General features: G+C 32.0%; 2 protein-coding genes across 3 annotated transcripts; one reads left to right on the plus strand and one right to left on the minus strand.

Moving 5' to 3' along the window:
* The first annotated feature begins 2,917 nt into the window (after positions 1–2,917).
* LOC124539014 (methionine-R-sulfoxide reductase B1) lies at positions 2,918–6,855 on the plus strand. 2 transcript variants are annotated; one of them, XM_047116320.1, is made up of 4 exons: positions 2,918–3,190; positions 3,308–3,412; positions 3,492–3,653; positions 5,527–6,855. In XM_047116320.1, exons 1-4 carry the CDS (start codon positions 3,103–3,105, stop codon positions 5,706–5,708), a joined length of 537 nt encoding a protein of 178 aa, XP_046972276.1. In that variant the 5' UTR covers positions 2,918–3,102; the 3' UTR covers positions 5,709–6,855. The 2 variants fall into 2 exon arrangements, with proteins under 2 accessions (XP_046972276.1, XP_046972283.1); XM_047116327.1 differs by having other exon boundaries at positions 5,563–6,855.
* On the minus strand, positions 6,736–15,885 carry LOC124538994 (serine/threonine-protein kinase Pak). The gene is made up of 13 exons (XM_047116297.1): positions 15,679–15,885; positions 15,323–15,454; positions 14,882–15,042; positions 13,098–13,269; positions 12,593–12,708; positions 12,329–12,430; positions 11,744–11,898; positions 11,534–11,662; positions 11,233–11,410; positions 10,458–10,659; positions 10,103–10,218; positions 9,741–9,959; positions 6,736–9,352 (listed from the first exon to the last, which is right to left on the minus strand). Exons 2-13 carry the CDS (start codon positions 15,432–15,434, stop codon positions 9,269–9,271), a joined length of 1,746 nt encoding a protein of 581 aa, XP_046972253.1. The 5' UTR covers positions 15,435–15,454; positions 15,679–15,885; the 3' UTR covers positions 6,736–9,268.
* Positions 15,886–16,268: the final 383 nt, after the last annotated feature.

Raw genomic sequence — 16,268 nt, forward strand, 5'->3', positions numbered from 1 at the left:
TGTTACTATATATGACTCAGACGGAGAAAATCGGAAAACCCGTTCAGGGTGTATAATTAAACACGCGTTGCTGATTATCCTTGGGGTGTCTGTTTTAGGGTGAATAAACAAAATCAGCTTTTGTATTCGAATGGCATTGTAGTTGCAAATATAATAAAAAATAACGTTACTGTGTATAATTATGAATGCTACATTTTATTAACTCATCATCGAAGGAGACATGTACCATTATACATATCTCTCTAAACCATTAGCATTGCACTGGAGAAGTGCAAATTACACATTATTATGACATTAAGCTGCCCTGCAAAAATCGAACTACAATACCCTAACAACAATATAATATTAGTATTTAATACATACTCATATAACGCGGTCATAATCTCCCTATTACAAAATTTTAAAAAATACGCTTCTGTAAGTCTATCACAAACAGTTTTTGTAACTCGACCAAACTCTCATGACGCATAATGGCAGAATACTTGTATAATAATTCATAAATATGCGTCATAAGAGTTGAGGAAGTTTCCAAGACTTTTCTTCGGACTAGGGTTTTCCTTCTAGACTTTGTGTATACTACTACTTTTAGTTGGTGTTAGGTCTTATTATTGAGTCGAGATGGCCCAGTGGTTAGACCGCGTGCATCTTAACCGATGATTGCGGGTTCAAACCCCGGCAAGCACTGCTGATTCATGTGCTTAATTTGTCTTTATAATTCGTCTTGTGCTTCAGCAGTGAAGGAAAACATCGTGAGGAAACTTGCATGTGACAAATTTCATAGAAATTCTGTCACATGTGTATTCCACCAACCCGCATTGGAACAGCTTGGTGGAATTGTTCCAAACCTTCTCCTCAAAGGAAGAGGAGGCCTTTAGCACTGCAGTGGGAATTCACAGGCTGTTGTTGTAGGTCTTATTATTATTATGCAATCTCGTCTGTGTAGGAACCACCCTCACACACCACACTCATTAGACGTCCTACCGGTTACTTTAGATTAGGTAGCATTTGCCCATCACCGTAGGTACATAAAGTACCAAAATATCATTTTTTACAATTTTTGTCTGCCTGTCTGTCTGTCTGTATGTTTATTCCGGCAAATCTCTGAAACGGCTGAACTGATTTTGACAGGCCTTTGACTGGAAGGTAACATATATTTTTTTTGTTAAATTCAAACGCGTACAAGGTCGCGGACACAGATAGTCATTAATAGAAAAATGTAAACATTTGATATATTGGCACTTTTTTCCATATTTCGTGGCACAGAAAAGTCAGAGGCAGCTGGAGCCAACTTCGAATATTACCGCTTTCAGAAACGAGTAATGTTGAAGATCAGGCAAATACTTAATTTATATTTTTTATTGTTAGCTTTAAAATATGTTTTATTTTATGTCTAATAAATTTATTAATTTATTAAAATAATTGAAATAGAAACATTAGTTTTTTTAAGGCACTTTAATAAACATCCTTACCTGAAAGCTTACTTTTTTTTATATCTATGCGTAGTCTATATTCTAATTCCAATCGAAAAAGAAATACTGATAAACAAACCTTGGGTTAGCGTGTTCCATGCGATTTATTTCAAGCATAAGCTATAAGTTCAGATAATATATTGTGTACAACTCAGAGAATCAAAATCTGGAGTAAGTTAAGTAACTTACTCCAGATTTCCTCCACATTAATTATTGTCAGTGACTGTATTGTTTTTTTAAACGCTTCTTTTGTCGAATTTAACCTTAAGCGATAGCCGTGGACATTGTAAAATGCAGCGCTTCAAATATCAGCCCGTTATCGCATTTTTGTTTTATTTTAATAAAGTCTGGATACATCAAAAGAAATAAGGAAAAGCATGTATTCCTAATAGACATTACAAAACTCTATCGGCCAACTTACGATCTCTTTATCAGCTACTCGTACTTTTGTGAAATTAATAATTATTTTAAGTCGAATCTAATGAATCCATCTAGTTGGTGTAATGGGTGTACTGGTAGTAATTTTAAGATCCCGTCAGCCAAATTAGCCCAAGTGTGTAATCGGTATGTGATAAGTGTGCAAATTGCAATTTCGTTTTGAAAGGGTTGAAAGTCATTTTCAAATATAGAAAAGCTAATAAATGTTTTTTTAAGAACGACGACATCTTTTAGCTTAAATCTATTTGATGCTAAGAAGCTAGCATTACTTCCAATCACCTGAGCGTTTTTAAAAATATAAGAAATGAATGAGATATGGAAATATCAATTTATTACTTTATAAGAAGAAATAAGAAAAACCGATCGAGGGTCACATTGAGATGCCGTTTAAAAATAGTATTTACCCTTTACCAAAGCGGGGCTGTGATAACGTTTAAAAAATATAGGAATACGCAATGATGTTGTAGTAAACAAATATGTTTTTAACGCGCAAAAAGTGAAGACTAGAAAACGTCCTAATTGGGACGTTTGCCTTTAGATGTTTTATGTAGTAATACGTTATAATACATCATAATTACGTAGTAATACGTTTTGCGTAATTGTCCCGTACTAGTTATCTCTTTTACTTATTGTTTTTATCAAGCAATCTTTTTTACTTTTAACGAAATGTGAAAATAAACTAAAATAACCATTCCATGGAGCGGCACACTTTTTTCTGTTGTTTAGTATGGATATAACATATCTGTTTATTAGAATACGTATCTAAATCTATTGATAAGGTATTGATAACAATACAATTACATTGCAATAAATTTTCATGCAATAATTTGCTTTGTTTAAATACTATTGCGTTAAATAATACACCAAAAAAGCTTAATTAAAAATTAATGAGTTTTACAAATTGCTTAACGATATAATATTTTGCTAAATACTATTTTCAAATGAGTTTCAATTAGTTATCTGTCGTGTAATAATGTTAATGTCAATGTCATTTGAAATATTTGTCAACAATTTGAGAATTAGTGACTCAAAAGATATGACATAAAGTATGTCAGATTGAAAAATACGTTCTTCGAGAAATAATATGAGACTTTACAATTACATTTATAGAAACGACATCGTGTTATCTTATCTTTAAGTTGTTATTGGGATATTAATTGCATAACAACACGTTATAAGTTTTGGTATGTGAGTAATGCGTGTAATACTGAGACCGTTAGCTATATTTAGGCAGGCGGCGCAGACGAGTAGCGCTGTTCACTTGAAGAATACGTTTACAACAGGTAAACATTCTTGTTGAAAATAGTGTGACCCATCTTTAGAGTTAGATGCATTTGGAAAATATTTTTGGAAAACTGCCAATTTTTCCTAACCTTTAAACTAAATAAACATAATTATAGCATTAGTCTGGAGAGCCATGGAAGATAAAGAGGCTTTAAAAAAGCGTTTAACACCACTGCAGTACCATGTTACTCAAGAAGCTGGCACAGAGAGGCCCTTTACAGGTAAATAGAACTTTGATTAAGTAGAAATCTTGTATTATTGTGTTCAAGTATGTTAATTAAATACTTCTATTATTTTTAGGTTGCTTTAATAAATTTTATGAAGAAGGCTTATATGTGTGTGTAGTCTGTAAACAAGACCTATTTACCTCTAAAACCAAATTTGATTCTGGTTGTGGATGGCCTGCATTCAATGATGTCCTAGCAAAAGAGAAAGTTACCCTTCATCAGGATACTAGTGCAGGTATAGTGTAAATTACTTTAGCATTTTTGTAAAATATTTTACTAAAACATAATATAACTACTATTACAACTGCCAAAAAAGCTATTAAGCTGCCTAATATGAATGAAAATTAACAATTTAAACTATTGTACATTGTTGTTTAATAATAAAATAAAATCACAATTAATTACAAACAAATACTTAAAGAGTATATAGTAAAGTATTATTGTAGAATAAAACGAAGTGCCTGCCGGTTTGGTCTAGTACATTCTGCTATGCTAAATCATGCAGAACATTTTCAATGTCAATGTACAATAGTAATTATAAGTACTTATTCATAGAATCATCTAATTCTAAAATGCAAGGTCTAATTTTTTACATGTTTCTAAGGTTTGGCTTATAAAAAGGTTTTATTAATATTTATCATATTACTGTATTTCTAATAAATAGTCTGTATATATTCGCTAAAAAATTTAATTATTAAAAAAATTGTGTAAAGCTAAGAGTTTTTCACAAAAAAAAGGAACATTATAACATTTTTGGTTTGGGTTATTTTAGTAGTGTTGGATGTTTACACAAGTTTTATAACAATGAAACAAAATAATACAATGATCTAAAAGAGCTGCACAATTATTTTTATAATATCCTTAACCTGCCCTTGCTGGGCGACATATATGGCTGCACAATGCTACTACCATGTTTAGAATTATAACCACATGTTGCATAATTAACCTTCAACTTGGTCAGTACATATTATATATCAAACCTTTATTACTTGACTTTTTTTGAGTTATTTATACTTTGCCTAAATATATATTTATATTCTTACACTAACCATGCAACTAATTTTTTTTAAATATTCGTGAATTAATTGTATAATATACATAATTATTATACTAGATATAAATAAAATACATGTTATTGTGTGGGGAGGTGATTGTGTTCTTGTCTGTAATTGCTTTTGGCTTGGCTTTATATTTCACATTGTACTTTCATTAATCCTTAGTATTGCAACTTTGTCATATTTCTTGTTTATATATTTTATGTAGTACCTATATACAGTTTTTGTTAATGAAAATTATTTATATTACTTAATGATAACAAAAATAATGTTTATTTTTTTGATAAATTTTATTGCAAAATAAACTTTAAGATTAATAAAACAAGTGAAGATAATAAGTAATATATTACTTCTTTACTATAATTTCTAAAAATCGTTCTTCCAATCTGCTCAATTTTATCACAAAATATTATTGAAATATTTTTAAATTTCACACAATGGAATCTGAAAAGGTGTGGGGTATTTTATTTTGTTGCTAATATATTTCAATATTTTTTTCTGTCTTTCCGTTCCTTTGACCTTACGATTCCATCCTATCCTCCACATTACATGTATGTTGATTAATGATTGGTTGTGTGTAATAATACGATGTATACATTAATCAATTTTTAATGGGTTTTTTTTTTCATTTATTCTATTATCTTCTAATTTACTACCACTGTTCTGTACTTCATGCATCACCTTTCTAAATGATATTTTTTCTTTTTCCATTTCTATCATTGTAAACATTAATTGAATTTCATAATTTGGATTGGTGTATTCGTTCTTTGAACATGACCTCCTTTGTTACTTCATAACACACCTGGAATGTGCATGATATTAATATTCAATTACCCTCCGTTCCCTGACATGCCCCATTTGTCCCATCCTGCCTTTACATTACGGATGGCTGCTGATCGGACGACAACGGCTGCTGCTGCTGTGACAACCATACCATCTCACGACACGAACACTGGAATTTACATCGGATAATTCATGGCGCCCCTCTTGTTTAATGTGATGTGTAAATAATAATGGCTTTTTGGTGAATGGACTCGGGATTTAAAATTAAAGTTGGGGCGAATATATTACTGGTTTTAACACGACCAGGTATGGTGCGAACTGAGGTGCGATGCTCCAAGTGTTCGGCTCATCTGGGCCACGTATTCAATGATGGGCCGGCGCCCACCAAGAAACGGTTTTGTATTAATTCAGCTGCACTGGACTTCATACCAGCTGAGGACAGAAAGGATTAGCGCATGATGTATTATTGTATACTACTCAAAATTTTATAAAAAAATTAAAAATATAATCACGGTTCGTTTTACAAATACTACAGCCATTAAACTAATTTTAGGAAGAATAAAACTATTTTAAATGATGCTTGTCAATATTAACTACATGTTATTATTTGTATAGATAATATAATTTGATAATTGTAGTACAGGATTTTATCATTAGAATTGGTCAAATGGTTTTGAAATAAGATTAAAGAATGTCACTTAATAATAGTAGTCAGTAGGTATTATTATTTATGATTTGTTAAGTTTCTATTTTCATCATATTTTTAATTAGTGTGAATAGAGTTTCGATACACAATATTAAAACATAAATGAATACGCACAATAACAATGCTTAGGATTAAAATGAAATGATAGAATATATAGTTTTATATTAGGAAATCATTTCTTTCGTATGAATAAGGAAATTGTTTGACATTAATCCGCTCCTGCATAAGAAGATAGAATACGTAATTCTTTTTTTCTAGAAAAATGCTGTTTCCTAAAAGTGCATTTGTCTTCGTTAATATTTTGAATAGACAGATTAAATTAATACTTAAGCATATTTAGCCTTAAATTAGTAAGTATTGTCATGATTAAACGTGCATATCACAAATGGTTAATAGAACAAAAAATTGGCGTTATCTCGAATAATTAATTTTATCTCTCTAAAGTTATGCATGTGAAAATAAACCCGTCTGTTTGTTTCACTCTCACGACATTTGGTATTGAACGAGCTTTGAACTGAAATAAGGTCATAGGCTACATTTAATGTTAAACACCTGTCGACCAATACCTTATACGCGAGTTAAGCCGCGGGCAGGAACTAGTAATCGATAAAGTCGATTTATTGTATTAAAAATTACGCAATATGTATACATATTTGTGTATCGAGTCTCTATGAAATATCATACCAGCATAACTATTTTGTAAAATTATGCTTATTTTTGTGTACTACGATGAAGTTACCATACAGAGTCATTTTTTCTTTGTTGATATTTTATTTGTTTGCATTAATTTTATTTACATATATTTCCTGTATTACATGGATAGTACAAAATAGTCAAGAATGTGTGTATTTTTTGTGTCGCGGCTATTACTAAAATATATATTTTTGACATGATAAAGACTATTATTTCCTAGATTAATCCTATTAACTTAAAGTCAAACCCCGTAAGTCACACATAAGTTAACATTCTAAATTTTTTTACCGCACTTGCATAATCTTTTATTTCACGTGATTTATTACCACTGGGCCACATCGACGCAAAAACTAACAAGTGTTTATTATTGAAGCTAAATAAAGAGGATAAAAATCGCGTTTGTAATGAAACTATTTTTATATGAAGTTGAGTCTTTTATTTATAGTATGGTTGTAATTTATACGCACAAGTTGCTCATACATGGCACTGGTGTTTACAACTGTCAAAAATCATGAAAAAACCACATAATAGTTTCATATAATATTACATTTATTAATACATTTTCAACTTAAATTACGTACATAATTACAGTTACTATCTCAACTTATGTAGTGCATACTCAAATTCATTTTCATGATCACATAGTTAATACAATAATAATGTTTCAGTTATACACATACTGAATTATTTTCGTTCAAGCTCACATGAAGTTCCGGCTATAAAATTGTATAACTAACTTATTGCACACTATTAATGTGTTGGTTGGTGCAGGTAGAGACGTGCTATTTTCAGTATAGGCCGTTTCGATTGTTAAATAAAATTTGATAGGCCATAATTTTTAAGTTGTATATTACATTATTATACAGCCACAACAAATATTAATCTAATAGCTGTATTGAATGTGTTCAATGCGTAGTTTTTGATTTTGATATACAGAAATGAAATGGGGTTGAAAATATTAATAAAATATATTTCATGCACCAACCTGGAACCAACGGAGTCTACATAATGTAATTGGTCATTGATATTGTCAAGAGTATACTACTCATGTCTAAATTTATCTTAAACAATTTACAGTTGACGAGGCTTGACAAGCTCGTTATGAACGAATCACTATTTGACGTGTCACCATTCATTCTCATTCGTCCTCCATTCGCTCCCATTTTAAAAGTAATGAAGTAGCAAATAATTATATATAAAAGAGAAATTTAACAGCATCTTGCGGCACAACCTATATATAAAAGCAGAGAGTCATTTAATGATAATTAAAAATATTATATCGTCTTTTTATAGTTTAGAAAGATTAAATTGTTTCTTTGATTACTAACTAACGTCTACTATTGTCTTATTCATTAATTAAGGTGAATATCTTGTTTAAATCTATATTGTTATTATGAACCATTTCTTTTTTTATTAATCTTTATATTACAAACATTTGTGCCACAATAGATAAACCAATTTTTTTATTTTGAATATAATCGGTATAATAAACTATATAAACTTAATACTAGGTAAATGCTTCACTTCCATGACTAACAATGATACCTTCCACAAAATAAGGTAAAGTTACCTTTTAAATGACTTAAGAACTTTAATAACATTGAATTGTCAATTTCCATGAATAATGTTTACGTAAAAAATGTTTAAAATATTGCAATTATTGAATCAATCATAGATCATAAAAATTATAATCTCTAAAAATTAAAGCGAATTATAATAAATTAATATTCGGTATTAGAGATTGAAATATAATATATAGATAAAACTAGCTAGCTAGTACCGACCGTCCGAAGCATTACAAGTCATTCCGCTATCGAATAAAATTCAGTCAAAATAATACGAAATAAGTATTAAATAGAAATATCACTCATTCCAAAATCTTAATAAAATGCGTGCTATTTAAGCAAACAATATAATATGAAATCAGAATTTTGTTTCTAAAACCAACAGTATAAGAAAATACACATTGTCTTAGTTCTAATACAATATCTCTTAAGCACTCTCATTCTATCGCAGTTACCGACGGCGCGCTGCCGCCGTTCCGCCCGACCGCGTCAATCACTACCATCACAGTAAATCGGCTTTCCATAACGGTATTACCTCTACGATATTCTACGATAACTAGTTTACGCCTAAGAGTTAACTGCCAGTCTTCAGTCGCAGATTTTATCGTAACTTTTTAACAATTTGTGTCTATATGCTATATCTACATAATACTATCCGAACTTTTCGTCACACGGTCGAGAGGAACACGGCAACACGCGATAACATATCTAATTACAATAAATAACGTTTCTACACGATACCTACGAATCACTACGGCTACTGGACTGCTGTCTCGAACAATCTTCAGTTTGTAAAAATATGATCACTCTTCGTACTCGATTGCAGCCATTTTATTAACATATTTAAATATCGCTCTACGCGTAGACCTAGAATTTCGTCGATGAACGTCAACGTAGTCACTAGTAACCATAGATTACACCGATTCGATGATGACGATAGAACAATGATGCGGCAGAGTAGCGGTAGGCACTGAGTGCGCCGGGGGGCGCTAGGGGGCGCTAGGGGGCGCTAGGGGGGCGCGGGCGCGGCGGGCGCCGCGGGCCTGCGCTAATGGCCCTTCGCCGCCTCCTTCGCCGCCATGATCAGCGGCGTGAGCGACGCCAGCGGCCGGGCCATTTTTAGGAAAGGGTGCTGTTATAAAAAAAAAAAAGTTACAATATACATAAATAATATGACGTGTAAGGTTAATTAGGCAATATATTATATTATGATGTATTTATTTAATACTATAGAATAGAGAATAGAATAGAGAATAGTAATATATACACTAATAACTTTTTAAATTCATGAGTTATAACTGGCCATAGTCACATAATGACTTTAATTATGTAACTATGGCAACGGAAAAATAAGGAAGAGGAGACTGGACATTCTTTGGTGGAATATATTTTTTTTATGTTGAAATGTGAAGAATAAAATTTTAATAACAAAAATAATCGAATTTACTTGGAGATAATCTTAGATCCTTTTAGACGGATATCACGTATTCCAATTATAAAATTAAAAGTATTAAACATACCTTTAGCAAGTCGAGGGCCGTGGCTCGCCTTTCTACGTCGACTTCGAGGCACTGATCGAGGAAGTCTTGGAAGACTGTACTGAGCTTCTCCTTGTCCTTAATGTCGGGCTTGCCATTTGTTGCGATTAAATAAAGAGCGCGTAACGGGTTCTCGTTAAGATACGGAGGCTCGCCTTCGATCATCTCGATTGCCATTATTCCCAGTGACCACACATCTACCTTTAATAAACAAATATAATCAAATTAGTTTGATAGGTTATTTTGTGAAGACCTTTACCTAATTATAAGATATGACATTACATTATCAAAAATAAAAAAAAGTAAAAAAGTGTTTCAGACATATATAACAGATTAAGAAGTACCTTTGGGCCATATTGTTTTCTTGTAACAACTTCAGGCGCCATCCAATAGGGCGTGCCGACCATCGTTGTTCTCTTATTTTGCTCAGGAGATATTTGTGCACAAAAGCCAAAGTCGGCTGAAAATTATAAATTATTGTTAATTCATGAAATAATTCAATTGATTTATTACCATTTATCTGAATATATTAGATAAATCATAACTAGTTTAAACAGATTTTAATTGCGTATATTAATTATTTTTAACATCCCGACTTTACATAGACAGTCTACCCGTGACCACGAACGCTGAACGTTTAAACTAGTTTTATTTCAATGTGTAATAATCGCGAAAATTTAAGACAACAACATAACTCACTTAATTTAACCTGTCCGTCGAGACCTAGCAGTATGTTGTCCGACTTGATATCTCGATGTATGACGTGGTTCGTGTGGAGGAAGTGAAGCGCCTGCAACACCTCGCGACAGACCGCCGCAATCTGACCCTCGTCCATACAAGTCTCCGTCACCACGTCCGTTAGAGACCCTCCAGCCAGGTACTCCATCACTACCCACAGCTCCTATGAAATTATGACAATTTTCATTTAAATAAACTAATAAGTATCTAGTACTCATTACTCAAAGAGCTGAGATGGCCCAGTGGTTAGAACACGTGCATCTTAACCGATGATTTCGGATTCAAGCCCAGGCAAGCACCACTATGTATATGTGCTTAATTTGTGTTTATAATTCATCTCGTGCTCGGCGGTGAAGGAAAACATCGTGAGGAAACCTGCATGTGTCTAATTCTGCCACATGTGCGTTCTACCAACCCGCATTGGAACAGCGTGGTGGAATATGTTCCAAACCCTCTCCTTAATGGGAGAGGAGGCCCAGCAGTGGGAAATTTACAGGCTGTTACTTTACTCATTTTATAACACATTCCACACATTCCTACATTTGCTTTAGATCCATATTGATAAAAAGAAATGAGGACTTCTAGATCTTTAAAAATAAAATAATTTATGTTTTTTAGTCCCCAAGGCCATTTGACCACTATTAAAATATTTTGATGGCCTATTATTGATAACATTAATTAATTCAGTCGTTTGAAATCTAATTAAGTTATTTTAAATATGTTTTTAAGTAATTACCTCATTAACCAAATAACTGTCGAGATAGTTGACGACATTATTGTGCTTGTTCTCCCGCATTACAAGTATTTCGTTTATAATAAGCTCCTTCTTAGGCTGTTGGCTAAGGTTCATTTGTTTAATTGCGACTTCCATACCCGTCGATGTTTCAATCGCCGTGTAAACCGTACCTGACGCACTGTAAAAAAATCCATGAGTAACATACTTATATAAAGATTTATATAACATTGTGCAATAAATAGAAAGTAAACAGTTATATAAAATATATTTAAAAAAATAATTAAGTTATTTAATTCATTACCCTTGTCCAATTTTTTCCATTTTAGTGTATTTTCTATTAGGATCACCAACACTGACAATTGTTCGTAGTTTTTCTAAAATTTCTTCGTCTGTCATTTTCTTTTTTCTTTGCTGTTGTCCTGTGGCCCTTCTATGACAAAGAAATAAAAATCGGGCATGAGACATTATATTAAAATAATATATTTATGTTCACGTGAAAAGGCGTATATACCCGGTGTCGGTAGCCGGAGCGCCGTTGGCCGGCGGCGGCGCGGGTTGTGCGTGCGCGGGCAGCGCGGGCAGCGGCACGTGCGCGGGCGGCGTTTGTGCACCCGCTGGGTTCTTGTTACGGTCAAGCGCTGAACCGGTTTCTCCTCGGCTACAGATCTGATACAAAAATGAGATGACTGTGAATCTTTATTCATTAACTAATCTTGTCTTTGCATAACATTTCATTTATATCTTCATAGAATTTTCTCGAACGCCATTTTGATCCAGTGGCCACTAGACCTACGTGGCTAATAGATCAACCATAGTTATTGGATTTTTAAGACTTCTCAGTGACAGTCCCAGATCTGCGTGTGTGTGTACTCCTGTATCTCAGAAAGCACGTTAAGCCAACTCTTTCCGGTCGTGTTGGATTTGCCCTTCCGTATTATATGAGTGAATAGAATAGACAATAGAGAGGACATTCGTGTTTGTGCAGCTAGATGTGCTCTAAAAGTGTTCTGCCTTCTGTCATCGGCTAGGACGGCTTTAACAGATTTTGTAAATTAATACTTGATTTTATTAGTACGGATTTATGTTCAAAACTTACAGATTGCGTCGTAAGAGCAGGATGCGGCACGTGAGGCGGCGAGGCGGGGGCGGGAGCGGGCCGCGGGGGCGGCGCTTCCTCTTCCTCGATTGGCTTGGTATACTGAAAAACGCTTATTGTGTAACACTAGAATAAATTTAATTAACTAAACTACTCTTTTTAACTAACTTTAGTTCGAAAGTGAAAAGGCTATATGTATTTTTTAATTCATTTGTATGTTTTAAGCCATTACTTCATTAATTTATTTTAAGTAATAATACATACAATGCTCTTAGTGCGGTCAGGTCGCGAAGGAGGTGGTGGAGGCGGTTCTGGATGTTCCGTGTCTGTTGGCGTCGAAGAAGATGGACTACTAGACGACACTCTAGACACTGACGAACCTGAAATACAAAAACGAAGTTAAGCTGATGGTTTAAGGATATATTACATCAACAATTAGTTTCGAAACGAAAGAAAAGATTGAATTCATCAGAAAAAACATTACTTGATTTATCATGTCTATCTTTATAATGAATATCCAGAGAAGTTTTTTTTTTATGATGTTATTTAAATTATGTGACTGAGATGTACTTAATAAACGCAAATTTATTTATTATTATTGAATGATAGGCAAATATTAACATTTTCTATAATTTGCCTATCATTCGATTTCGTCACATCACAATCTGATGAGTCAGTATTGTCCACACACAACCTCTATTTGTATTTGTGTTATGTATTCATTAAAAAGATGTAAACAGGTATCATAACATACTACATTCTTACATACCTGAATGTGTTGTATGCATTTGTGCCGAGGTCATATATTTTGATGGCGGCGGTTGCGTTGCGGACGCATCGTACCACTTGAGTACGTCGAGAACTGCTTGCGGGTTACTCTTCTGCTCTTGCTTGCTGATGTTAGAGGCCATCAGCAACCTCGCCCAAGCCTCAGGCATACCCTTTATTGAAAAATATAAAAAGTTAAAATTCATCCTTTTATTGACATTGACATTAATTATATACAAAAGTATTTTTTTTTTATTATATTAAGTAAGAACTAATCATGCTTTTGATTAAGTGCTTTTTGAACAATGGTGAAATGTAAAAATTTTAAAAAAGAACGATTAAAATAATTCAAACAACTTATTGTTTAAATTCTTCACAAAAAGTGAATGTGTAAACAAAATTCATTTATAATAATAATCATCTATTCTAGTTGTAAAGAAATATGATTGCATGCTTAAATTTTTTTCTACAAGTTAAGAGAGTGTCCACATTTTTCAAGGAAAAATTAAATAAATAAGCTTATTTGAATATTATCAGTAGAACAAAATATCCTTGTGAATTACACACAAAAAAATATTATGTATATAAATTATTATTAAAATCATAAAAATATTGTACTTTTATATTCAATAATAGGAAGCAAGATAAAATATTTTAGCAACCAACCAGCAATTACTATGTGACCAATGAGAAAACTTATCACAATAAATAAACTATCACTAGGTATCCATTTGATTTCATAAATTTGTTTCGAGATCAAATTTTCCTAAAATTATTATAATAGATGTAATATTAACACACATAAATATAATAGCAAGGCAATACTATCAGCAATAACAGTCAATAAAATGTTTAATATTAAGTCACTGACAACATAATCAAATTTAAAATATAAGTATAGGAAAGAAATAGCGTAAAATGCACATAGATAGAACCTAAGCTATTACTTACTGTTATAGGCAGCTTGAAACAAAAGCGGCAATACAGGGAAATCGATTACTTGATTGTTGGATCCATAGTTAATACAAAAACAAAATATCCATACATTAAAAAACAGGTGACTAATTGTAGATATTTTTTAAATGAATACTCTAATTCCTCATTTTGTCTGAGCCAAAACAGCTATTTTTTATATTACTTTTTCTAATATGTACTCATTCACAATGACAAGACATGCATCTATCTATGACTGTGTAGAACATATTAAAATTAGCTAAACAAATTTAACTTGAATACTTTTATATACTCTAGTTCAAATTATTTGCCGTCTAAAGACAAAACTTTAAATAGGTCTAATCAATATTTCTACTGTGCTAATGATTTATCTTATTTTTTTTTTCACATTATATCTATCTCTGACTAATATACCAATAGGAAAGGAATAAAATTATATATTTTAATATTTATGCTTATATAAAAGGATAAGAAGCAAAGCTCATATGCCATGTGGTAAAGCTGGTAAGCTTTTTATAAAAGCAATGGTTTTAATAAATCCATTAAGAATTCTTCAGTTGCATGGAGTAAAAGTGCCTTGGTTGTATAATTGATTAAAATGAGTGTTTCGTGATATAATTGGGCTGGTGCACAAAATACAGAAGCATATTTGATCTTTACCCTTTCTTTAAGCTACTATAATATACTATTTTTAATAAATAACAATCCTTTATTTTGTTTCATGTAACAGCAATATATTAAAAGTAATGTTAAGTCCATAGTTTCCACAATCCTTTTACCTTGAAAAATATACTGAAATCTTAAGTTATAAAGAAGTAATTTGTGACTTACTGTGAATTCTCCTGTGACTGCATCAAATCCAACGTGGACAGTATGTTCAAAATTAGTTGGATAACTAATATTTGGCTTGTTATCATTGTGTGCTGTACTTTTAGAACCTTTTATCTTAGCTTTTAATGTTTTCTTTTTTCTATCACCACTGTCATCAGGTTCTGAAAATAATAAACAATTTTTATATTGCAGTCTTTAAGAAATCCATCAAGCTTTTTCATAGAACACTATTTATCACACTGAAATAGATTAAAGTCATTGATAGTAAATAAAATAAACTATAGATATTCCAGGACTGCTCTGACTCATGTTAGTTACTAAGAATCAGAGATGTTTAAATACATTACATGTGTCCATTGTTTCACTTGAATAATAAATTTAAATAAAAGGGATACTGAGTCACTATTTTGACTTGGCAGTGTGTTAATGATTTTAGATTACCTTTTGGCAAAGGCCTCATATCAACCGAAGCTACAGAATCACCCCTGTCTGTTGCTCGATTGCTGGTTAAGCGCACTGGTGGCGCAGGTGGTTTATCTTCATCACTAGACATTGTGTATGCTTATTCTCGTCCTAAAATGTAATATAAATCACATAGCTTCATAGCGAATAACACAAGCACATTAGTACAAATCGCTTAATGCTCCTGTTTGAAGCAAATACTTATAGACATTAAAATATCAAACAGCTGAAATAAAAAACGAGTAACATAACAATATCCCTAGTATTACTCATGGACGCGCCCCGCAAGGTTTGCAACTACGACAAAACTGGACTCCTTGACGACATTTCCTTACCTATAAAATATTGAATAACAATAAAATACGCTACACGTTGTATTAGAAGCTTTTATTTACATTTCAACTTATTTTACCACTCAAAGTAGTACACTTTTACTGATATTTGAAATAACTTTCACAGTTCACACACAAAACGACAGCAGTGATGACTAGAGCCGCCATTTATAATGTAGTACATATGTACTCTGTGGCTGGCTGCCTGCCATTACAATTCACATTACAGTTTGTCTATTTTCAGGTTTTATTCATGAGAAAATGTATATATATAATTTATTAGTTGATAAAAAATTCAATATTTATGAATCACACGGTAATTTACAAATAAATTGAAGTTAGTTCATTTATGAATTATCATATAGAAAACATACGTTATGATTATATAAATTTAATTGATGTTTAATGCACTTGTTGATAAAAAACAATGATTCATAATATTTTAAACCCCTATTTAATATTTTAGTTATGACATTATAAATAAAATAACTTTAATTTTAGTTTATTATTAAAATTGTAAGATATTTAGTAATATTGTATTGAGAAACATTGATAAGGTGCACAACATTTAAGATAGTATTAGCAGTAACTTT

This window comes from Vanessa cardui, chromosome 2 (assembly GCF_905220365.1).
Source record: "Vanessa cardui chromosome 2, ilVanCard2.1, whole genome shotgun sequence".
NCBI lineage: Eukaryota > Metazoa > Arthropoda > Insecta > Lepidoptera > Nymphalidae > Vanessa > Vanessa cardui.

Coding starts and splice junctions, on each gene's coding strand:
- LOC124539014 (XM_047116320.1), top strand. CDS start 3,103: ATGCGTGTAATACTGAGACCGTTAGCTATATTTAGGCAGGCGGCGCAG. Junction 3,413..3,491: donor CACAGAGAGGCCCTTTACAG/GTAAATAGAACT, acceptor TATTATTTTTAG/GTTGCTTTAATAAATTTTAT. Junction 3,654..5,526: donor TCATCAGGATACTAGTGCAG/GTATAGTGTAAA, acceptor TTAAAATTAAAG/TTGGGGCGAATATATTACTG.
- LOC124538994 (XM_047116297.1), bottom strand. CDS start 15,434: ATGTCTAGTGATGAAGATAAACCACCTGCGCCACCAGTGCGCTTAACC. Junction 13,270..14,881: donor CAGTCACAGGAGAATTCACA/GTAAGTCACAAA, acceptor TTTTCAATAAAG/GGTATGCCTGAGGCTTGGGC. Junction 10,219..10,457: donor CGACGGACAGGTTAAATTAA/GTGAGTTATGTT, acceptor TATAATTTTCAG/CCGACTTTGGCTTTTGTGCA.